This window comes from Epargyreus clarus, unplaced genomic scaffold, assembly GCF_041222505.1.
Source record: "Epargyreus clarus isolate Ecla_fem2 unplaced genomic scaffold, WU_Ecla_fem_2.2 ptg000007l, whole genome shotgun sequence".
Lineage (NCBI taxonomy): Eukaryota > Metazoa > Arthropoda > Insecta > Lepidoptera > Hesperiidae > Epargyreus > Epargyreus clarus.
The window spans coordinates 21,491,406-21,516,229 of NW_027332215.1; the positions used below are offsets into that span (position 1 = coordinate 21,491,406).

The window sequence follows — 24,824 nt, forward strand, 5'->3', positions numbered from 1 at the left end:
TTCTAAACATATTGGGTTGTTCGGAAAGACATTTCGTTTATTTTTGTGAAAATAAAAGACAATTTTCGTATAATTAATAAATATTTTATAAAATTATATATTGGCCATTCTGCCCCAACACCTTTAGCCATCTTTCTGGTAGGAGCGTGTTTCCACGTTCATAATTTGTTTGGATGATGATGAAAACCGATGCAGGTGATTTTTGACCTCTTTGTTTCAAGTAAAGGCTTAACTGTCCAAAAAATATTGCAGTGATCGGAACAAATAATAATCTGAAGTCGCTAGATCTGGAGAATATGGTGGGTGTGGCAGTATATCCCATTCGCTTCAAAAATGGATTATTTTCCTGACGTTAAGGGAACATAGACGTCAACACGACATCACAAATTTTTCATCGTGGAATATCGGGGAACTCATATATCTAACTTCGAGCTTAAATCCAGGCCTTTCAAGTATTTATAAACGGTTTATTTCGATAAATTTAAATTCTGGCCGATCTCGCGTATTATTATTGGCCGGTTTGCCTTTATCAGCCTCAATCGGCCTACCAGAACGTGGTGCATCTTCGACATCAGAATTGCCGGATCAAAATTTTGTAAACCAGTTCTGGCACTGGAGTACTCGCAACACATCTTCTCCATACACACAAGTTTTTTTTCTGATTTGAAGTGTTTGCACCTGTAAATAATTAAAATATAACGGAAATGCAAGCGGCATTGCTCCATATATAAAAGGGCACCAACCAAAAACTACTGCGTAGACTCAATTTAACTTTTTCACACACAAAAAATACAATTAAATCCTATGTCGAGAAAAAACGACATTACTTTCCGAACAAGCTATTATTTACAAAACAGATTTGGGACGTTCTTGGACTTCTTGGAAGAATTCGATTTACATGTTATATTTTTATTTTGTGATATTGAAGGGAGAGGTGATCGATCAGAGAATATAATATGAAATATATAGTAAGTACCTATTAGCTTTTAAGATATTACAGGAAATTTTAAAGGAAAAATGGCAAAATAACATAAGAAACATTAAAATGTGTGGTTTAATGAAAGGAGATCTCATGGCTGCAATGCCTGTTGCGTACTTGTTATTGGTTGGGACGGACTTTTCCACTGCTGGACATTGTGTTCTCTCATAAAGCACAGTATGGCTAGGTTATACGCATTTCAGTGTGGAATATTTCAAATTAGTGGTAACTTTTAGAGTCGAAAATATGGAAAATTCCATTATAACCCCAGTATTCACATAATCACTGAAGCATACTACTCATTATAGTGTATTCAAGGAGATGAACCAGCGTTATGTCACACAATTGCACACTAATAACCAGATAGGTTTATGATAAATGGTTATTAGATGTGAACAATAATTAATTATATTGCTCGAGAATAAGGCTCATTTATAGCAAAAAGTGGTAAAGGCAGTATGGTTCGACCAAGGAGGTACACTGACACTCCTCTTTTAGCATAAAGCAATTCTTGCGTTTAAGTGGAATTGTAATTGTGTGGAGTCAATAGTCTCGGGAAGGGTAGGTTCTACTTGAAATCATCGATTTGTATAAGTGGTGGTGTATATGTAGATAGTCACAGATGTTCATGGGCGGCAGTGACGTCTTATCATCACTTGGACTGCAAGCTCGTTTGCTACTCAAGTCTATATATGTTAAGTACGACTCAAACTCGCACGCATGGAGGCTTCTGTACCACCAAAAATGTTCATGCAAGTAACGTCATCTGTTGGAAGGTCACCGATATGTGCGCTGACAACTTATTAGGTATATGTGAGTACCGATGGCGTGTGTGGTAACGTCTGCGCGTTGATTTCTTGTATTTGGACCCTCTTTTATATTCCACTTTTTTACTTTTAGTATTTGTTATTATAGCAAACGTTATATACCGTTATTATAAAATTTCAAGTATACTAAGCTTTAAGAGATAGAGCCCTGTGACAGTCGAACAGACAAATTAGGCTTAGTATAGCCCACGCCAAACTTCTAGTCCGCTTTGAAGTTGTTGCGCGTAGGTGTAGTCAGAAAGCCAATGAGGTCGAACATAACTACAAGCATATAATCCGTAGCAAGAGTAAGGGCAACGATGTCTTCATCCCGCTAATATATACAATTTGCTGCTGCGACACGACTCGTTTCTATATTCAGAGCGGAGTAGCAGTTTGGCGCGGACTCTAATAGAGTTCCGTTTTTACCATTTGGGTACGAAACCCTAAAAAAGTCTATTCAGCTTACCTTTGTGAGTCAGAACTTTTTCTCTGTTATCCGAGTTCATCTCCCTGAATACAGTTTACATATCGTCATCCATACAATGCCTGTGTTTTAGTTTGTGCATCTACTGGAAATGCTATGCTGCTTACAAATCTGCGAATTTGCTTTTCTTTCGAAGCTTACTTATTTTGGCGACGAATGATTATGATATTTTTGTTTCAGGGAAATATTAAAGGTAAATAAGATATCACAATTGAAGTATGTTGCAAATACTGACTTGCATCAAATAGGTCTCTCAAAACCAGAAATTCGTCGATACAGGAAGATATACGGAAAACATTTTCCCAATCCATATATGAATAAGATCAAGAAATTATTGATTCCAAAAACAAAGAGCGAAATAGTAAGTTTTTTATACTTATTTGGTCCAATGTCAGCGGAGTACCTACTCGGCATGCAAACTTTTGTCCTCAGTCGAAAAATGGTATGTGGTGACCAGCAGTGACACAATGACATAAACAACATAGGGACTATTTCTAGGTTTCTTTCTCTCGAATTTGAAATTGAAAGATTTTCTTAGGAAGTGTAAGTCTAAGCGTCGCTTATCATGTCCGAAATTAAAATTTAAAATAATTTTCTGAACTGGCATTATCCAAAATAATTTCCATTAATGATATTCATTTCCCATTTTTTAATTTGGATTTATTTCGAAATATGTTACAAACGAGTATAAATATACTGTTTTAAAAACCTATAGGTATTGAAGAAACGAAGTAACTTAGAGAAGGTTATATTTTTCATTTTAACATTTCTGCATAAAAGATACGTTTTCAGAGTATACCGGGCTTCTTCAATGCAAGTTACAGGTCAAACGCTGAATATAAATTGTGACCCTTATAAATAATTCATAATCATATTTTTGAATAGTTCGTCTAGTAACTCTTAGTAACTACGCAATAGTTACTAGATAGTATTCAATATAAGGGCATAGAATCGTATTATGATCAAATTAAACCCATGCTTGTATATCATTGATCTACGAGCTAGTGGACTTCGGGTCTGCGGTTAAAAAGTTTGAATAGAAAGCACTAAAACATGAAAAAATTGCAACAGTCGCACTTAAGTTGTAATTTTGTATGTGTGATGCAAAAATTTCACTAACAAATTAAAGAAAAACGTTATTTTGTAGTAACTCGAATGCTGCATCCATTAGCTTATCAATGTGTTGAAAACCATTAATAACTCAAACGTGTAGATACTTTATTCGTGGATATTCGTTTGACTTGGTTCGTGTACTAACTAGTATAAAACAAATTACGCCAAACGTTTGCAGGGGTTTGGAGTTTACGACAAGTGCCAAACGGCATAAGTAGTTTTTAATAGCTCTTAAATAAAATTTGTTGACTTGACATATTTGATCAAGATGTCCACTAACAGTTTGCTATGCAGCTTCATATGTTTTTGCGGATTTATTTTTATAATTCCAAACTTTTTAAATCCCATAACACTTAGTTCTAGACCCGAAGTCCATCAGGGCCGTCTAAACCAGTGCTGTATATTTTTTCTAATAGTTGTTATTGTGTATTGTGGATTGCATGTTTAGGTAGGTAGCTGTTGTCATATGTGTGGCATGGTTGTTTATTGTTTATATTTACTTTATCATGAGCTAAAAGTAATTCTAATTTCTAGGTACCACAGAGCCCCTCCCCTAGTCCTATAGACACGCAACCATTTTCAGAAAGCAATGTAATAGTACCCACTAAACATATAATATCTATAGAAGATATAACTATAAATAAAGAGCTCGGAATGGGACAATTTGGAGTAGTACAACAAGGCACGTGGAATACTGGAAAACAGAGGGTATTTATATATTTGTTTACTTATTTATTATTGTAATGCTTACTTACCCGCGAACATTCCGCTAATTAGTTCTCCGAACAATGACGATTATCTAAACGCTGCGCACGATTGCTGGCCCGTCATCTTTTGATTCTTGTTGAAAACCTTACATCCTGCGAAGAACGGTCGAGCGTTGTAGCGAGTACCGAGTAGGTTATTTACATACTCGCGTACATTTTTCTGCATTCAGCGACTACGTAAACCTGGTATTGGACTTCCATTTGTCTGAAATATAAGACATGCGTCCAAAAGGAAGGAAAGGGCTGAAACACGATAACGCCATATATTACTCATTTACCTACAAAATTATTAGTGTCTAATAATCGTGAACTTATTCTTGTTAATGGTAATGTGTTGCATTACGAGTTTTATTTTATTTTATGAATGTTGGTTAGGAAACATTGTTGTTAATAAAACAATATTTTTGTAAGTCTTACTAAAATATCCTTGTATGGTGCACTTATAATACACTAATAATAACACACAGGTACATCTTAGTACATTATATTAGTATATTTCGAAATCAAAATTGAATTTGGATCAACATTCTGAATACTTTTGAATAAGATTTCACAAACTTTTGTTTACTGATCTTATGATGTTTTGAGCAACCTTGTCGTCAATCGTGAGCAAATATCCTTGCAGTCCCAAGAATATTAGGTATCGACTACAGTCCTGAATAAAATTGGTTAGAAATTCAAAACTGCAACCAACCTGAATTATTCATATAAATTCACATAAAACTGTACAAAACTACAGGTACCTGTATCTTATATATAAAATTGTCGTGTCACAATTTTAGTCACCCGTACTCCTCCGAAACGGCATTACCGATTTTCACCAAATCTTATATGCATATTAAGTAGGTCTGAGAATCGGCTACTATCAATGTTTCATACCCCTAAGTGAGAAGGGTTGTTCACCCTTAACATTTTTTTATTTATATGACAACACAACGTTTGCCGGGTCAGCTAGTAATATATATAATATATATTTATATGTAATGTTTCTAGTCGTTATTTTAATATTGAGATATTAAAACATTACATAGAATATAAATTTATAAACATATTATAGAAAGTGATACAAAACTTATAAAAGGGAACGACAAAAAAATCAAGGTATTAAGCTAAGTTGATCACTAGTTTCTGTTACACATATGGTTCTTATTATAAACGTTTTCGGTTTCAGCTTCAAGTGGCAATAAAATGTCTAGGTCACGAGCGTATGACTTCCAACTCTACGGAATTCTTGAAGGAGGCGGCTGTGATGCACAGTATTGAACACCCGAATGTGGTGCGACTTTACGGTGTTGTTTTACATTTGGACAATCTAATGTTGGTAAGTGGTAGCCGCCTTCCATCGCCCGTGCCTAGTGGCGAAGTAAATAGTTGTCTACAATAGCACCTTTCTGGCTCCATGACTTCCTGTGGCTGTAGGAAGCCAGTAAGACATATACTTAATGTTGGAAATGGGCTGCTCCCCTGGGAAAATGGTCCCTTTCCTAAGTAATACACGTATGGTTGCCAACATGAGCCGGTAAGTGCGGTAAGTATTCCGAATCCACCTTGCGGAGGCACACAGTCCTCCAGCAGTGTATTTTAAGGGTTGATGTTAAGTTAAAACTTTGAATTTGACTAAATTACACCAGTAATTTTTATAGGTGAACTCATAATTGACCGGTAAGGGCCACCGGACATTTGGAAAGGTGCTAATTAAGGGAGACATACCGAGCAGTGACTAAAAATTGTAGATGTACAGGGTGGCGCAAAATTAATCACCCTATTTTGTTTTTTAATAACTTTTGTACTGAATAAAAAAAGTGATTTTGAGTAATAGAAGACTTTACCAGGACCTGTAACTTTTTTTTGCTAATTAGAAAATATGATATCTGTCGAGTGTCTTTCACCAGCGTTGACAGAAATTTGTGTCTGTATCAGAACAAAAGTTATTCAAAAACAAAATGGGGTGATTAATTTTGCGCCACCCCATAGAAGCTAAAGCGATAAACATCGTGGTATTGGGCCACGGTAGTGGGCCAGCTACGTTAGTGTCGTAATATTATTGAACAACGTTATCATACATTAAACAATCCGACCAATGTGAATCGTTAAGATAGATCATTTACGTAGAATAAAATTTAATTATTTTTTTTTAGGTCACAGAACTCGCCCCCCTTAGATCACTTCTAGAGTGCCTCCGTGAGGTTTCCTTAAGGCCTAACTTTCCCGTGCCGACTCTTTGCGAGTTTGCGGAACAAATCTGTGATGGAATGACTTATCTCGAACAAAAAAGACTGATTCATAGGTATGTATGTCTTATCTAGATTTTTTGTCATACCATGTCTTACCTAGTTTGTGTAGTGTCTAATGCTGACAATGCACCACTTTTGTATTAAATGACTTCCTAATTTTCAGGGACTTAGCTGCAAGGAATATATTGGTTTTCACCAAAGATAAAGTAAAAATATCGGACTTCGGGTTGTCGCGAGCCTTAGGCGTAGGAAAGGATTATTATCAAACAAATTATAATGTTAATCTTAAATTACCTGTTGCTTGGTAAGTCGATATATGGATTATTTGTTTTTATAGCATATCTATACATAATGTTTCTAGTAGTAAAGAATTGTTATTCCGTGGCAGGTGCGCCCCAGAATGCATTTTGTATTTGCGTTTTACGTCGGCGAGCGACGTGTGGGCCTTCGGTGTTTGTCTGTGGGAAATGTTCACGTATGGCTTCCAACCCTGGGCTGCTTTCTCTGGGCAGCAGATACTCGAGGCCATTGATGCACCCAACTGTCAGGTTGAATCCATTTGTAACTTTTTAAACTTTTTAAAACAAGCGAGGATTCTTTTTATATACACTTTTTGTCTGTTTATAATGCACATTCTACAAAGTTACGTGCAATGCCAGTGCCCACTTGATTTATGGTGCATCGCTTTGTAAATATAGATAGTGCTTCTTATTTCAAAATAACATTTAAAATTGCAACTGCATAGTACTTACAAATTACTGACCACACGTCAAATTTATATATTAAACTGCATAATGAAGCTTCATACACATCTTCCATACTGTTATCCTCTACAATGTAAACGTAGAAGCCCCCCTGTCTGTCAGATCCCGCGATGTCGAACAATGTTTAAAAAGAAACAATTTGCCTTCATGTCCGCCTACCTTTACAATAAGTTTAATACAAAACTCAATATTTATTCTCTGTCCCGAATTATGTTAAAAGGCTAGTAACACAAAACTTACAGGAACTAAACAACGATGAAACAGAGCAATATATTCATCGATCGATTGTAGGTTCAACATTTAATAGATAACTGGTATTTTTATACACGTACACGCACTCACTCACACACACACACGCACACACACACACACACGAACACACACACGCACACACACACACGCACACACATTATTTAGTTAAGGCTTGAAATTTGTAATTTAAAAAAAAAATAATGTCATGTTTGTTGAATAACACACTGTATGAAGTTCCGGTGGATGAGCGGAGTAACTGTAACACAGGTCTAAAACCAAGTACAGGGCTCTTGCGACTTGTAAATGTGACTGTGTTATCAATAAAATATTTTTATTTATTTATTTTTTTAAATTAAATTAAAGCATTATTAATCAAATTTGCTTGAAATAAAAAAGACAGTATCAACATTGTGTAAATTCATTCATCAAGTTTGCTCGGTAATGTAAGTATTAGGTAAGTTGATTCATTTGGGAATGTTAATGATAAGGTAAGGAGATAAAAATAATGTGGTTTTTATTTTATTTGTGTTAATGTCATGACTAACATGTTTAATATGATGCGTATTACAGAGGTTAGAGAGACCAGAATGTTGTCCGGCGGCGTATTACACTCTAATGTTGCACTGTTGGGAACACGAGGCGGTCGACCGACCGAGGTTTAAGGACTTGTGTCAGATGCTAAGAGCAATACGACCTGAACAGGTAGACTTACTTTTCTGTTATAAAATATAAGTTAATAATCTGCGCCAAACTGCTAATCCGCTCTGAAGTGATTGTGAGCAGGTGTAGTCATACAATTTGCTAAGGCGATTCATTTCTATATTCAGAGCGGACTAGCAGTTTTACGCGGACTATACTTACTCGTTATCTTATATTGTTGCAAGTTTATATTGTGGGTGCCTACAGTTGTCAGGAAAAAATACTTGAAGTGATTTTCAGATTACACATTTTATTAGTAGAAACTTAATTTAAACAAAAAAAAAATTATATTGGATAGATATAATTAATGAAAATTGCTGAGAATTATTTAGTATATCGTATTTTATTTACTAACTAACAAATATACATACATAATTCGTCTGATGTATATGTTCTTGTGACTATAGGTGCAGGCTACAGTAAATTATAATAAATCGGAAGACGGCAGACGAGGAAATTTCCTGGAATATAAGGCAGGCCAAATCATAACGGTTCTCAACAAACAGTACGTATGCAACAATCGTTAATATTACAGGCTGTGAAAGATTTACTACGGGGAGTGTATTAATCGATCATAATAACATTTGGTACATCATTCATTCATTCACTTCATGCATTCATTGGATTCGGATTTGTTTTAACGGAATGTACGTACACATTCGATTATTTTAATTAATAGTTATGCATGTATAACTGAAGTTTATCTTTTTTTGATACTCACAGTGATAATTATAAGATATTATAAATGGCATACGCATGTGAGCAAATTATACATGATCATAGGGAGAAAACTGAAATCGTTGCAGGTATATGAACACTGGCATGTGGTACGGTGTCCTCCCAGGCGGCACTTGCGGCGTATTCGATCCGGAACAAACCAAACCCTATTGTAGGCCGGAGGTGGGTGATATGAATGTCAGTTGCGAGTGATTCACTTCCTCTCTTCTTAGTTTACGATCCTAGACTGCGGTTGTTTGATATACTAATTGCATACAGTTTTGGAGTTTTGTTTGTTGTACTAATTGCATACGCGCAAAGTTGTTTTCATGCAAGTGTGTTGCAGCAGATTTTTCATACTTGTAATTAATGAGCCTTCCAAAAACGTTACTACGCAAAGATGCGGCGGTTATTTCATGTCATGGCTGCAACTCTTTCTCTTTCCAATTGCTAGGGACTGCGCCTATCGCAGTCGCATAATTCTAATGCAAACTTGTGGAGATATTATTACTGAGTAGCTAATATTTAGTAATAAATTTAGTGTAAGCACCAAGGTCATACATACCTTTCATTAGATGATTCCCTGTGCGGCTGTGACACATGTCTTTTCGTGTATTTCGAATTTATGCACAACAGATACTTTTATGATTTTTCCCTGTGCAGCTCCGACACGTGTCTTTTCGTGGACTGTTTTCGAATTTTATGCATAATAGATACTTTTAAAAACTTTAAATTACAAAGTACATGCTTTGTGTTATTTCTTATATTATTTTATTTAATTTCATTACGTGAACTGATCAACCGTTACATCAAAAGAAGGTTGAATATTTCTTCGAGCTTAATAGATAAATTATCATAGCTACGAAATCACCCGTGCAGTTCTTATTTGTCGTAGTGCGTATATTCGCTGCAAATTTTTCTAACTATTGCTCACAATTTTCCAGTATGAAAAAGCTCTTTTTATATTTTGTGGTGGGTGTTTTAGTAATATGGTTAAGGGAAACGAAAGTTTTAAACCGATGAACAGAATTACTGCTCTTTTTTATTTTACAAAATTTTACACTAAACGTAAATTACATTTTGTTTTTTGTATCAAAGGCAGTACATTCTGGGCGCCAAGTTTTGTGAGTTAACCCTTTGGTTGTGTACACACAGACAGGTAGCCTGTTCCATTGTCATTTCCGTCACTAATAAACGTTGGGGTCATCATCATGATCATTATTCACAGCCATTTCCAAAACTGCGAAATAATGCGCCGAGCGCGCTATCGGCGTTGCCGTCGCGCAGTTTGGGTCGTTCGTGTCGCACCACTCGGCCATTACTCTCCCGGTCCGATGTGAAACGGCACACGTACCAGGGGAAACGCACCATACAAAGGAGCATGATATCTAGCCCTCAGGGCGACGTGAAGCACACAGGACACGTAGGCCTCGACGGCGCCTACTTCGGAGATATCTCGTTCCTCGATCCCGCCGGCTGCGTAAGTTCCCTTCACGTAAGTTTATATGATTAACGTGATTATATGTGTTTGAGTATAAAACTATTTACCGTGACCGATTCGTGGAAAATGCTATTACTTTAATCTTACGATGACAGTGCAATAGGTTGCAAGCGAATTACCAAAAAAACAACAGTCGCTACGATATAAGGCTTCGTGGAAGAATGAGATTAAAGTTAGTCTGTTGAGATTATCTATTTATAAATAGAGATTAAAAGTCATCAACAATACGTAAGTGATGTTGCATGATAGATAGACAGTATTTAATTAAATCTATGGCGTAATGATTGTCAATAGCTTTTTGTTTTATTTAGCTTATGTGAGTTTATGCTTATAAGAGTATATTAGTTATTTAATTTCAAAAGTTGGCGTAAGTGTAAATCATACGCGCGTAGAAGTTATACTTCTTTAAAAAACTTACAGGCTAACTAAATCGTAATAAAAAATTAAAGCCGAGAGCAATGAAATAAATATGAAGAAGCAATAAAATACTTGTGTTAAAAAATATAAAATATTTAATGACTGACTTAATGTTATCGTTACCGTGTCTCTTGTGAACGATAAACTGTTTATTAACCTTATCACTCTAAAGCGCCTGGAGAAGTGTAACTTCAGCAATCATTATCATCATTATCAACATTATTAAGCGAAATTTCGCATCTGGGATTATTTGGACAATGTCAGGCGCAATCCATATGATTGTTAAAGATTTATTGAGGTCGAAATTATAGGTTTTTGGTATTTGATTTTGTATTTTCAGAATTTTCTTCATTAGATAAACACATAACAATATATTTTTTGTACCATTATATACTATAAATGGCCGGCAGCAGGCACTTACTGCTAGGTGTATTTGAATTATTACATACGACAATCTAACCTTAGCGCATACGCACTGTGACTTTACAATATTTCTAGTATACTAGTAGTATAATCCAAAAATAAAAGCACTATAACTATAACTTTAAAAAATAAAACAGTAAAATTAGCAACTAAATGGCAAGTGTAATCGTATATACATATACAAATAATCTTCACATACATACACACAACAAACGCACACGCACAAATATAAAAAAAATCGCACTTTTACACTCATACACACACGTTCAACCGGGCGTATGGTGACGCATAACAGCTGTTACTTACATAGATAAGTATAGCCTATCACTGCCTTGTAATTGAAGGAAGCCATTAAATGGCTTAAACTGATGACAATTCTGTCCGCCATTTAATGGCTGTCATGGTGTAATTTACGCAGAACAATATGCCGACATGCGCAGTAAAGTGGTGCAAAAACACGAAATCGAAGAAAAAGTTTTATATTTTTCAAACACAAAAATAGATGACAGTGACAATTTCAATTGTCAAAACTGGTTAAATTTTCTTGTTAGGAGTGAGTAATATTTACTAATCTATGTTACATACAAACATACAAACATACGCTCACAGCCGCCGCATCAAGTGGTGACACCGTACAAGCCGGCGGACGACATGGAGATCCCGCTGCTGAACTCGCCGTCGCACACCAAGGCGGGCAGGTGCAAGCCGCCCTACCCACGCAATCTCAACCCGGATTTCGATGAAGTGGACTTGCCATGTAGGTATTTTTCAAGTGAAACACTTCGCATTCTTCATTTCTAATCGTGTAGGATTCTAACCAACCATGTAATATCAGTATGTAACATTAGGAAGTTATAGTTATTGCCAAACTGCTAATCCGCTCTGAAGTTGTTGCCAACAGGTGTAGTAATACAATTTCCTATGGCGACGCGATTCATTTCTATGTTCAGAGCGGACTAGCAGTTTTACGCGGACTATACCTACGATACCTACAAAACAAAGATTTTTATATTATAGTGTGCAGTCTACCTACATTGATGTGGATAATATCTGTCATTGTCACTGCAGGATGTACACATAAATGATTAGTTATATTGCTTTATTGCACTTAACGACTTATTATCGTTTTTACTTTGTAGATGTGGGCCCCTTACCGATGCGTAGGCCGTATCCGATTCTGAAGCCCACTGACAGCGATGAAGGAGAGACGTCGCGTAAGTCTCATCATTTGTATATTCCAGTTATAATTTACAACCATGCAATCTCAATACTTTTCAACTATGGAGATCTTTGATTTAGATATTTTATTGTACAATTACGTTGTTCCCAAAAAAGTAATTTCCATGGAATTTTGATATTGTATTATATTTTAATATTACTACACATAACTAATATAAACGTTGTGAAGCACTGGCAGCTATTGCATTATTTACTATTTTTAATTTTTCAGCTGACACAAAAACTAAGACATTCAAGAAATTCAGCAAGTATCTCGACCCAACAACCAGCAAGAGTATCATCAATAAGGTATGATACCGTTTATAATTATAACATGTCTATGGGAAATCAAAAATAAATCTCAAATTTTGCTGATTGAATGATGGATTTGATTGCAGTTGCTATTTAAATGTAAATTATTTAAATGTATAGAATGTACAGATACATATAAGCTAATTATTTATGAAAGACTAATTTATATAATAAAATATCCAATAACAGTTTAATTTTATCTCACAATTCGTTCTCGAAACTTTCATTTTATATAGTTTCCCGCAAGACTGTTACTCTCGAGCAATTAAATGGACACTTATTAACATAGTATAATAAAAAAGTACTTCTTAAAAGTATTACAATTCTATGCAAATATAAATAAATTAATGTAGCGTTACAGATAATATGAAGTAAATTGAATATTACAGGTGAAGAGCGCTACACTCGGCCGTTCCAAGAGCGAGGAGAGGGCGGCCGCGCTGGACGACGACGTCCACGAGTACCACGAGATCTCCGACACTGATACGGTACGGTTTATTCATAGATAAGTATAGATATCTCACCGCCTTGTAATTGATGGAAGCCATTAAATGGCTTGAAACGGCTGACATTTCAGTCATTTAATGGCTATCATGGTGAAATATCCGCGGAACAATGCCGACATGCGCAGTTAAGTGACCAAAAACATGCAATCGGAGTAAAAGTGCGGAGAAATATCGTTTTATTCGTAAATGATCTACTAAATTTCAAATTATTTATCAAACACGAAAATATATGACATTGACAATTTCAATTGTCAAAACTGGTTACATTTTCTTATTAGGAGTGAGTAATCTTTACTAATCTATGGGCTTATTTTATAATATTAATATTTTTAATGACAAAGAGTCTAAGAGTAAATAGTTTAAATTCAGAGTAAAATTCGATTAGTAATAAAAGCGTGTCTTTTTAGTTTTTTAAACTATATTTCATTTTTTTATTTTTTAGTCTGTGACAAAGTTATAAATTGAGGAATTAATGAAATAAGCATAACGGGAAACTGTTATCAAATTATTGTATTGTCATCGGTCCTTGATACGTGTGCAAAGTTCCAAATTAATCAGAGTTGTGGAAGTTGGTAAAAATTATGCTCAAAGATTTCATTACATACATACATACATACATAAATACAACGCAAGCTAATAAAAGCGAGTTAAAAAAACGCCTTCTACGCTCACAGCCCCACGAGATCCATCCTTGTATCGTGGATGCTATGTAAATATGGACACACACGGAGACAAATACACAAACATCCAGACCCAGAAACGGAAACCCAAATTTAGCATTGTGTCATCTGTTTAGCCGAAGTCGAATCCGGGACCCTCTGCGCGTCAGACCGGTAGGGTGACCTCTCCGCCACGGGTCGTCGGGTATTTTACAATATTAAAGTAGGAAGCGAGCATGCAGTCAATCTAGTGGTAAGTGGCTACTGTCGCCCATGAATCTGTAATCAAAGATGAGGACTAATATGGTAGCATCATATTATTAAGTAAGTTAGCTATCGAAACGAAAGAACTTTTTCAAACAAAAAATGTGGAGCTACACTCGGGAAGCTACACTACAATATAAGTACTTGTTACTAAGTAAATAATTTTTGTTATAACAGGAAAGCCCCACCAACGATACAAATAACAACGCCAATAAATCTGATTCGGAGTTGCTGGACAGTCCGGTCGTGCAAGTAAGTGATATTTGAAATACATGTAATTAATACGTCACGTTATATTAAAATAGCCATTCGAAAAATAAAGTAACTGTTATACACTAGTCTATTAAAATCGGTGTGATTCGAAGTACCTAATCCTGGTACGGTGTCAAATTACTTATCCTTCGTGCCTCTTATACCCCTATTTGGATAACTGATATAAATAATCGAAGTTGAATAACCAACGTTTTAACCAATCTATACTATACTATCTAAATATATATAACTCAAAGGTGACTGACTGACATAGTGATCTATCAACGCACAACCCAAACCACTGGACGGATCGGGCTGAAATTAGGCATGCAGGTAGATGTTATGACGTAGGCATCCGCTAAGAAAGGATTTTGATCAATTCTACCCCCAAGGGGATAAAATAGGGGATGAAAATATTACTTCGTAACGCGAGCGAAGCCGCGGGAAAAAGCTCGTAATATTATAAAGAGGTAAAATTTGTAACTTTCATTGTTTTTTTATTTGTAAGGGCTAATCTTCGGAAATACTAAATTAAACGTTTCGCTATAGACGAACATAATGTTTATGAAAAATGTTGTTCTCTATTAGCTCTCCTAACATAAATGTGTCACAAAAATATAATTAACGCCTAACGAAGTGGGCACGGGTCAGCTGGTGTTAACATACAAATATTTCACAATAATGAAATATGCCATACAACCTTAATAGATAAACTATGAATGTGGCGTCGTTAGGGTAGCCATAAAAAAAGCAAACCTATGAACTGATTATTTCATATCTTTCTTAAGTTTTTTGCACATAACAGATACAGATTAGATTCATTATTGAATACATCTAACTTTGTTAGGCAAATTTTATTTATTGGACCTAATAATATCGTGTGTCTCAAAATCTCAGTAACTTGAAACTTTCTTCAAATGCTGTTTCTTACAAAAAGAAAACGATGACATCGTGAAATGACGTTTGGCTATTTTAATATACGAACGAAATATTTACTTTGATTTTTTATTTTGATGACTTTGTTTGATATTTTACTTTTGATTAATATGTGTTAATAACGTGTAGTACCTTTTTTAATAGTTGGTCTTTTTATTGAGGCAAACAAAAAAATAATGTTTATGATTTTTCATTAATATTACTATTGCTGTTACTGACTGGTTTGTAATTGACACAGAAAATACACAACCATAACAGTCTCCACTAAGTTTATAACTCACAATACATTCTACGACTTCAAATTACAACTTCGAGTTCAAATTGTTCAAAAATAACTCCCTATTTGCTTAAACGCAATAATTAGCAAAGCAATCAAACGATTCTTTTACAGAAGGGAAATACTGACTTCAGTGAAAGTTTGTTAAAAGAAGTGGACTCCGTATTTTGGTCATACGTGAATAGGGGATTGGATCGTGTATGTATTTTTTTTTATTTTTGTTATTATTTTTATTTATCATTTTTTTTTATTTATTATTATTTATTATGCTTTTACTTTTATGTACTTTTATTAACCTTAACCTTAATTTTGATACGTAACGTGCTTCCACATAAGGACGGAATTTATGATTCTTAAGAAATAAAAATCAAAATTGTATCAAATATTACTCAAATCAATATTATCAATATAATTATTAATGAGTTATCTGCACTGGTTGGTCTTGATATAAAAATTAGTGTACGGATAATCTCACTATAAAGATTGAGAAAGGTGACTTTCAGTAGTGTTGTGATATAAATATTAGGGTTTTCGGTCCATATAATGAGTCCGATGTTGTTTTTCACAAGCTGTGCACTCTGTGACCTAATGTTAAATAATCAACTGCAATTATGTAATACGATAAGATATTTGAACTTATAATAAATAATATGTAATGAAATGTACGCCTTCGTTAATATGGTAGTGTTAATTGAGCATCTTATTTTTATATATCTCTGAACGCTATTTAAAAAGTAAAAAGAAGAAAAGTGGAATCAAAGTTAACAAATATCAATTATTTTGTGTTATACTTTAAGTTCAGTTCAAGTTTATTTTGTACATTTATTTTGTTGTCATAAGTTCTTTTCTGTGTTTTTGATGCTAATTTGAAATTTGGTTGATATATAGATTTCTATGATAAAAAATTGCTATCCTCAAAGAAAAAAAAATGGCATATAAATCTGAAATACGGTGTTTACGTACTGTTTCGCTTTCACTTATATAAATTCGTTTAAATAATTATTAAAGTATTTTGATAGTTCTATTATAAATAATTTCGTGGTGTTTTGTAAAAACCATAAATCATTTATTGGCCTTATAAATTGTTTCCAAATTTCGTTTATTCAGGTGTATCTGTAAACTGGATCTTACAAGTGGGTAAGACATACGAGTGCCGCTAATTTATTGTTGGCTTACATGGTTTCACAGTTTCACATAGTGTAGTTTATGATTATTAATTTAAAGTACTCATGCTATTAAATTGAATTTATTTCGTCTATTTTGTTGTAAATTTGATCGCCAGTCACGTAGTTGTTAATAAAAACAATAGCCATTTTGTTATAGACTTGTTCATTTATTGAAATCAGTAGATAAGCATACACTAATAAAATAAAATAATAATGCTTCTTATACACACATCTACACAAAGATTTTAAGTGCATTTGGTAAGATGGACACAAAAAAAACTAGATTCAGAACACACTCCGGAGTCATCATATTATATGATAGCGTGTCGTGTCATATAGATAATAGTAACAGATAATATTACCAAATTAATAATAAGCATAAATTATCTGTTTTTAAGAAATGTATTTATATATTTATACGCTTTTTTGCCTATAACACTTACGAGCAGATCGATATTTACTTAACATTAATATAATCTTAACATTATTTCTAATTTGTCATTCAAATAAAAAATGTGCTGGATGGTGATTGGTATTCTAAGAGCACTTTTTAGTCTTAAATAATTTAGTGCACATTTTATATTATATTGTGCTTTTAATACTTTCTAGTACATTTTTTTATTTAGAGACTACAAAATATTGTATATTATTTAGACATTTAAAATATGTGTATTGTTTTATACAAGCAATCTTTTTGGAATTATTTCGCGTGTGGCACGAGGCCACCGAGGGTGAGTGCAGTTTTATTTATCTTATTTACTATTTTAATATAGAATGTTAGGTACTATGTAGTAAGTAATGTGTAGTTTAGCCGCTCATAGACTTCATTCCTGGTAGGTCGTGTCTGATTGAACTATATAACTTTGAAAAGTTATTGTAATTTAAAGTCAAAAATATTTTTCTAATATTACATGAAGTATGAGTAGAGTATGAAGAATAACTAAAAATTCAGTTTACCGATGTGGACTCCCTGATCTTGATAGATAGCGTTGCCCAATTGATGTTATATTCTGAGTCGCTAGGGCAGCTCGTCGATAACTCTTTGACCTTTAGGAGTGCATTCGTGAGCGGCCGGACTACAAATAGATGCCCTTAAAATTGACTTCTATAGTCATAGTCCTGCGTTTGTTGAAGGGCTCGATACAATGTTTTGTTTTTAATATGGGTTGTTATAAAACAACTTTGTAGAACATATTCAGTGCAAAGGACTTTGGATCAAATATTTAGAATAATAATTATGATATTATACAAGGCTGGTAGTGTTGGAATTATGATGATCGTAGGCCACTATCTAAAGCCTATCACAGATGTGTTGCCACTCCTGAGGGCTAAGATGATCGCTACACAAGTAATTCAGTCGACAACCACATCTTTTCATCGAAAGCGATGGACGGCTTCGGGCTAGGTGTGACGGTGGTAAGTCCCCGGTTGAACGATACTAATAATACCATCTTTCAAAGGATTCTGATATTGATAATTCCAGTTATGCATGGTTTAGTAAACTATGATCTCTTTTCTATATTTTTTTACTAGTAGATTCATAAGATGTTTATTATTATTGATATGAACTTGTAAGTAGTTAAATTTTATAATTCAGATCTACGTAACATCATTTTGTAGTGTCAATTGTAATATCATTTTCAGTGAAGAGATGCTTATGCCTAGAGATTTTATCGATGTGTTGGTTTATTTGTGATATAACTAATTTCTGAATTTCTAGGTGTCAGCCTATAAAAATATCTGCTCTAAATATCGATACATAATTATGTAACGTTCCTAACCTGCTCTCGAAAATATCAGTAACCTGTTCTTTGATTAACTCTATTATACTTTAGTGTTATGCAAAATCTTTCCCTTTTAAATTTTATCCATACATTATGTAATATAGCATTGATTTGTGTCTATTACCCAAATTTCATCCCCATGTAGTTAAATGTTTTTGTCAATAATGCATGATCTTGTACGGTAATGATTTCAGGGCAGCACAAGACTCTCCGAATCAGAAACTCCTATGAGGTAATTGCATTTTTTAAATTCATGTATCGAAAACTACGTCATTAACTTCATTCAAAGTTTAGTAATCATAAAATTAAATCACATTGCACATTTTGTTTTGCATGAATTTATGTATGTTTTATATGTGTCCCACAATTTTTAGTGAAGGTTTTTTCTATTTAAATCCCATTTTATTCTTAATATTCTTTCAAGGACTATTTCTAGCAATATCTAGTTGACAATCGTCTTTTAGTATAGTAGTAAAGTTGAGCTCACAATGTCTTTGCAGGTCCCTTACTTTGGGTAAACCGGAGAAGAAAAAGTCTTGCGACACCGGGACTATGAAACAGATGTCAGCGCATGATATGAAGACCTTGGATACAGCTGTCGCCCTCGCCAACGAGATCACCAGCAAGTAAGTGAACACTTATGACTGGCATCTATGTACGTTATATTTATATATAGACTTTGCTATTTTAGTTTCACTGTTTTCTTCCGAAACTTGCCTGATACACAACCATGGGTCTTGATATGCATATTCAGTAGGTCTAAGAATCGGCTACCCCTAAGTGATAAGGGTTGTTCACCGTTACCATTTTTTTATTTAAAATATATAAAAAATATATAAATTTATGTATGTTACTAGCTGAACCGGCAACACAACGTTTGCCGGTTCAGCTAGTAACATACATAAATTTATATATTTTTTATTTACACACATTTATACATTTACGTCCATTATTAATAATCAATGTATACAATGGCTTGCAAAGATTCGAAAGATTGATTATTATTACTGATAACGGGCGTTACACATTAAAAACTGGGGAACAAAGGGGTATTTTTGATGGTATTTTAATTGTCAATTGTTTTTCAGGTCGATGACAGATCTGGACAATGAGCTGAAGTCCGCGAAGACGCCTACAGAGAAGGCTAAAGGTCTTCTGAATTTCAAGTTCCCTAATGTCTCACTCCATTACCCGGGACACCATGATCATGGCAAAGATGGCGCTGGTAAGATTTTCTACCAATTAATGATTTATATATGTTTTACCCGATTAGGGTTAGGTTATATGTTAATTTTATTTTGTAATATAGGAGTAGCAAGGTAGCATGGAAATCCTGTACTGTCCTGTGGTACCTGATGGTAAGTGACTCCTGCCGCTAACGGACATATGTAATGAACCTCAGAAAATATTAGATATCTACCTCTGATCGGCCACAGATGCGCCGCTATCCTTGGATACTGAATACCTAAGCTGGAATGTCTTGGAAAAGTATGTCTCCCTCCTCAAATCACACAGCACAGCAGCGCTTAGCACTGCTGTTATAAGGCAGAAGTAGGTGTAGCGATGGTTTTCGGGAGTAGAATAGGACTACGGTATCTCCAGCCTGTCGTAAGAGGCGACTAAAAGGGAGCTTCCGGGGTTGCGGGTGCAAGAGTGGGAGCCCGAACCGCCCGGTAAGCGCCAAGCTCACCTGGGCGGTGGTTCTACAATGGTATGACTTATGTATGTTTCTAAAGAATTATACTTAAATCATTTGTTATGTTTAATCCTTAAGGATTAGTTTGCCAATGTATGGAAAAATATGTATTTTCTTCAAATTTTTCCAAAAATAAGCAACACTATCAGATAGTGGAATAATATAAAGGGTGTATTTTTTTTCAAAATGAACTCGTTCGATTCCCGGCTAGGGAAAAAGTTATTTTAAAAAAGTAATGATGCAGTTTTAGTTTTTATCAAAATCGGCCTCGTAACTCCTTTCAGAATTTTTCGCTAATCCTTATAGTTTCGGATTAGGCCCTGAAGGCCCGTTTGAAAAATTCAAGGCCTGTATAGTTCACGTATTAGTTCTTTCATTGGTCTTTAATTTTTCAGGAAAAGCTGAACGCCGAAATTTCAGCGAGGAAGCCAGGAATGTTCGAGATATTCAGGTATGCAATAATAAAATCTTACAGACGCCCACGTTTTAGTCAAATACAGATTGTAAGACTTCATTACAAAAATAGCACATTGCTTTGTGTTTTTAAACTCAGGAGGAACCATCGTCATAATTACTTGGCGTAATAACAGGGCTGCCGGATTTTTATTCTAAACGAATTGAAATTCTCCATCCATCCATCCATTGTCTATAAAGGTAGTTGCTACTTACCACCCGACGCGTAGCACGCTCGTGTATTACTTAAAAATCTTTTAGGAGCAAATTTTACAGAAGTCAAGTAAATTTTCTCACGATATGTTCAATCAGCGTAAAGTGATTCAATCAGCGTGAAGTGGTGAAGTGATAACCCTCTCGATCGAGGGGACCTAGTTTTAAATCCCAGACACCTCTGATTTTTCGAATTTATGTGCGTATTAGAAATTAATGATCACTGCTAAAAAGGTGAAGGTAAATATCGTGAGGAAACCAGTATACCTGAGAGATTTATAAAAAAAAAAACTCAAAGATATGTGAAGTCTACCAATGGCTATACTTGGCCAGCGCGGTAGACTATGGCCTAATCCTTCTCTGATGAAGGTAAAGTCGACTTCTCAACAACAGTGACGACTAGTGACATATGATTACTAATGATTTGCTGAGTGGTCTGAAATATTTTGGTCTTGTTACAATATTAATCTACTATTGTCCACTGATGCTCCTTTGACATTTTCTATTCAGATACTACTAACATTTTTAATTTTTATCTTTATTTTAATTTTTATTACAGTTTTAATAATATTGGAAATTAGTATCTACAATGTAATAATTTGAATTTATAAAATGCAACTTAAAATTATATTTGTACACTATTTATGGCAGAATGAGCGAAAATTCTTGATTATAACATCAATGTATACACCTTATTCTACAAATAAAGATTGTTGTATTTGTATTTTTAAAAGTGATTGAAAATATCAGATAATAAGGGCAGTGTTTACTTTATTAAACTTGTAAATCCAGGCAACTCTGAGCGAAGAGAGTAAGCAGGCGTACATGAGCCTGATCGAGCAGCCGACGCCCACCGCGGCGCTGCTCTCGCAGATCACCGACGAGTGCGTCTCGCCGAAACCGACGCTCAAGCCGAAACCGACCCACCTGGTCGTGTGGCCGTACAAACCACAACCGAAATACACGGTCAACAAACCGAGGTGAGGAATTCTGATTGTTTGTTAAACTATGTATAGTCTGCGTAAAACTGCTAGTCCGCTTTGAATATAGAGATGAATCGCGTCGCCATAGCAAATTATGACTACACCTGCTCGCAACACATTTTAATTTTCTACCATAAATCTTGTTTTTTATTATTAATACTGTATGAAACGAAATTGAGTTAATATAAATATTGAAAAATGTAAATTGATCTTAATTTATTTATATTATTATTTTATTATCGTTGTATTAATTGAATATCGTCAAAAATAAGAAACTACCATTTGACACGTATTTTCCTGATAGGTCAACACCTTTATTTAAATTTTGCATACCTTATTATGAATTGGACTATAGCTATAAGTTTTCCGAAAGAAAATAGACAAAAATATTACGAATGCACGGCATTAGCTGCTGGAGGCCCTGAGCGATGATGCGGAGGGTACCAATTATTTTCTTAAAGAGGGAACATTTCTTTCACTTCGAAAAGATATAGTCATCAAATAAAATTATTTCAACAATGAATGTAGTAATTAGTTAAAATAATATCGTCGGTCAAATCCGAAAAAATATGTTATGGAAAAAGTTGCTGTTCCGTTCTAATTTCGCTACTTTTTAGTTTCGATTGTCAGAGCCTCACTATTGTCCAGGTGCTGGGATAATAGTCCCACCTACCCTCCCTTAAATCCCCTGTGAGCGGTTTACTTGTATCCTTTTTTGATAGGAGAAAGGTTGAGTTTAATTTTTTGGCGATGTACAGAATATGTTTTTATTCAAACTTGTAGCGCGGCCCTATATTGCATCGGTCGTGTATTGTTTTATAGGTTATTGAAAAACTATGTTTCTTGAACTACGCACACATTCGATCTATCCTGTACTAAAATAATACTAAAATTTCTCCCTTGGGGTCAATGCATATTCGTATTATATTTGTATGTAACATTAATACATTCGTATATATAATGTCACGTTTAATGTTATTAACAATAAATAAAACAATATAATTATATATTCCTAATCTTATTAATAACACAATATCTCTATCTTATCTCTATCTCGTTCTATTTATTTCAGGCTTCCGACGCCGGAGTGAGTAATGTGTTATACTTTTATCTTTTATTATATACATATTTATGTTTGTTATTTGTGTCATTTTTATCTATTACTTGCGCATGCATCATTTGTGTCTTGTCTTGTTTCATTTGTGTCTAACACCTTAAAGTAGAATTGTCTATTTTTGTTTTATATATTTCATAGGGTGGTGTAATTTAATAGTAAATTGGTTTGTATCATTACAGATCGAGCTCTGATGAGGAGATTAAGGATGAACCAACCACTGAAGACAATGACCAAGAGGTAAATATTGTTTCTTGTCTAAACAGTTTTAGCGGTAACCAAGCATAAATGTCGGCTCTTACTTTATTTTTTGTTTTAGTCGCTTAACGAACTTCCGTTGCCACCGCGCTCTAATAAGACGAAGCTCGTGGACAAACCTCGTCACATCAGGAAGTATCCCTTGAAGATGCCGGCCGCCGATGCCGCGAAGCTCAAAGAAAATGCCGACGAAGAAGAGCCTGCCAAAACTCCAATAATCTACCAAAACGCTGTCCCTCGCAATGCAAAGAAAGTAGCCCTAAAAGTTAAGGATACTAAGTTACAGGATACTGACGTTGACGAGTGCGATGGCGGTTCTCCTAAATCCGATACTAACCCATTCTTGAACCCCACCCCGGGCCCGAGCTCCGCGAATCCGTTCGATCGCGCCCCAAGATCAGCAGATACCGACGAAGAGAGCACTGAGCCAAGTGGCGAGCCGCACAGTGATGAAGAACCGGCTGCGCAGATTGAAGAGGAACAGGAGGGATCCCTCGTGGCGGGCGGTAAGTAAACCATGCCAGTGATAATATAGTGAAACCATGTGATCTTCTCAGTAGAGGTCGCGGTCCGATCCGGTAGTAGTTTAAGAAAAATATTGTAACTAACAATTTGTAAGTTCCGCCGTTGGCCTACACAAAATAAATATATTTCATTTCATTTCATAGAAAATACTTATACAAAGTTAGATAAATGAATGGGATACATTCATTATATTTTATTGGGATTATACAGGTTGGCGCAAAATTAATCATCAATTTTTTGAATAACTTTTGTACTAAATATAAAAGTGATTTTGAGTAATAGAAATCTTTACCATGACCTGTAACTTTTTTTTTTGCTAATTACAAAACATGATATCAAGTGTCTTCCACCAGCGTCGACAAACAATTGTGCCCTTTTATCATATTTTCCACGACTTTCTTTAAGATTTCAATTGGATGATTATTTTGCGCCACCCTGTACTATGCTTTCTTTATTTGTAGGCATTACTGATGATAACAATAGTTATTTTCGTATTGTTTTAATTCTTACTTCCTGTTTGTTAATTCTTATCTATAATTCCAGAATTCTTTTGTGCACTGATTTATAGTTTATAGATACAAAATAACACTATTTACAAAAAACTGATATATAGAGCAGGCGTCTACTTGTAGGGTTTATATGAATGGAGTTTATTGCGGCGATATTTTTTCATGATAATATAGTATACTAAAATAAAAAATTACCAAGTACGAGACAAATTCGCAAATGGAGGGTTCCGTATTTTATTATAACGACTTCTTGTAGCGTCTTATAGCGATCACCGTTATGCATAGTTTGTAAAAAAAATTAAGTGCCTATGTACTATGGTTCAAGAGTTAGAGCCCTGTGACAAACGGACAAGCAGGGTAGGCTTAGTAATAGAGTTCCTTAACGAATTTTAATAAATAAAATTTGAATTGTTTTGTCCTTAGATCATGTATCAGTTGAAGATCTACTGGAGTTCGCCGATCAGAAGCCCTGCGGCCGTCAACGTGGCGTTGAATCTGACGAAGTGCGCATCATGAAGAAAGTGCTCAAAGAAGCGGTAA

The 24,824-nt window shown here is 34.8% G+C and overlaps 1 protein-coding gene across 11 annotated transcripts in view; it reads left to right on the top strand.

Moving 5' to 3' along the window:
- Nucleotides 1-24,824, top strand: part of Ack-like (activated Cdc42 kinase-like) — a 35,844-nt gene that overhangs the window by 6,530 nt on the left and 4,490 nt on the right. For 5 of the 11 annotated variants that reach the window (XM_073075095.1, XM_073075091.1, XM_073075092.1 and 2 more), the window contains 25 exons: nt 2,453-2,633; nt 3,920-4,093; nt 5,324-5,473; nt 6,291-6,439; nt 6,550-6,690; nt 6,775-6,934; nt 7,973-8,104; nt 8,509-8,606; nt 8,908-9,001; nt 10,047-10,313; nt 11,769-11,916; nt 12,299-12,373; nt 12,610-12,686; nt 13,079-13,177; nt 14,296-14,370; nt 15,698-15,781; nt 18,728-18,765; nt 19,034-19,159; nt 19,622-19,758; nt 20,625-20,680; nt 21,688-21,875; nt 22,951-22,965; nt 23,175-23,232; nt 23,312-23,756; nt 24,708-24,820. In XM_073075095.1, coding sequence (XP_072931196.1) covers nt 2,453-2,633; nt 3,920-4,093; nt 5,324-5,473; nt 6,291-6,439; nt 6,550-6,690; nt 6,775-6,934; nt 7,973-8,104; nt 8,509-8,606; nt 8,908-9,001; nt 10,047-10,313; nt 11,769-11,916; nt 12,299-12,373; nt 12,610-12,686; nt 13,079-13,177; nt 14,296-14,370; nt 15,698-15,781; nt 18,728-18,765; nt 19,034-19,159; nt 19,622-19,758; nt 20,625-20,680; nt 21,688-21,875; nt 22,951-22,965; nt 23,175-23,232; nt 23,312-23,756; nt 24,708-24,820 — 3,280 coding nt within the window. The remainder of the gene's footprint in view (nt 1-2,452; nt 2,634-3,919; nt 4,094-5,323; nt 5,474-6,290; nt 6,440-6,549; nt 6,691-6,774; nt 6,935-7,972; nt 8,105-8,508; nt 8,607-8,907; nt 9,002-10,046; nt 10,314-11,768; nt 11,917-12,298; nt 12,374-12,609; nt 12,687-13,078; nt 13,178-14,295; nt 14,371-15,697; nt 15,782-18,727; nt 18,766-19,033; nt 19,160-19,621; nt 19,759-20,624; nt 20,681-21,687; nt 21,876-22,950; nt 22,966-23,174; nt 23,233-23,311; nt 23,757-24,707; nt 24,821-24,824) is intronic. The other 6 variants (XM_073075094.1, XM_073075093.1, XM_073075090.1 and 3 more) reach the window with 4 other exon arrangements.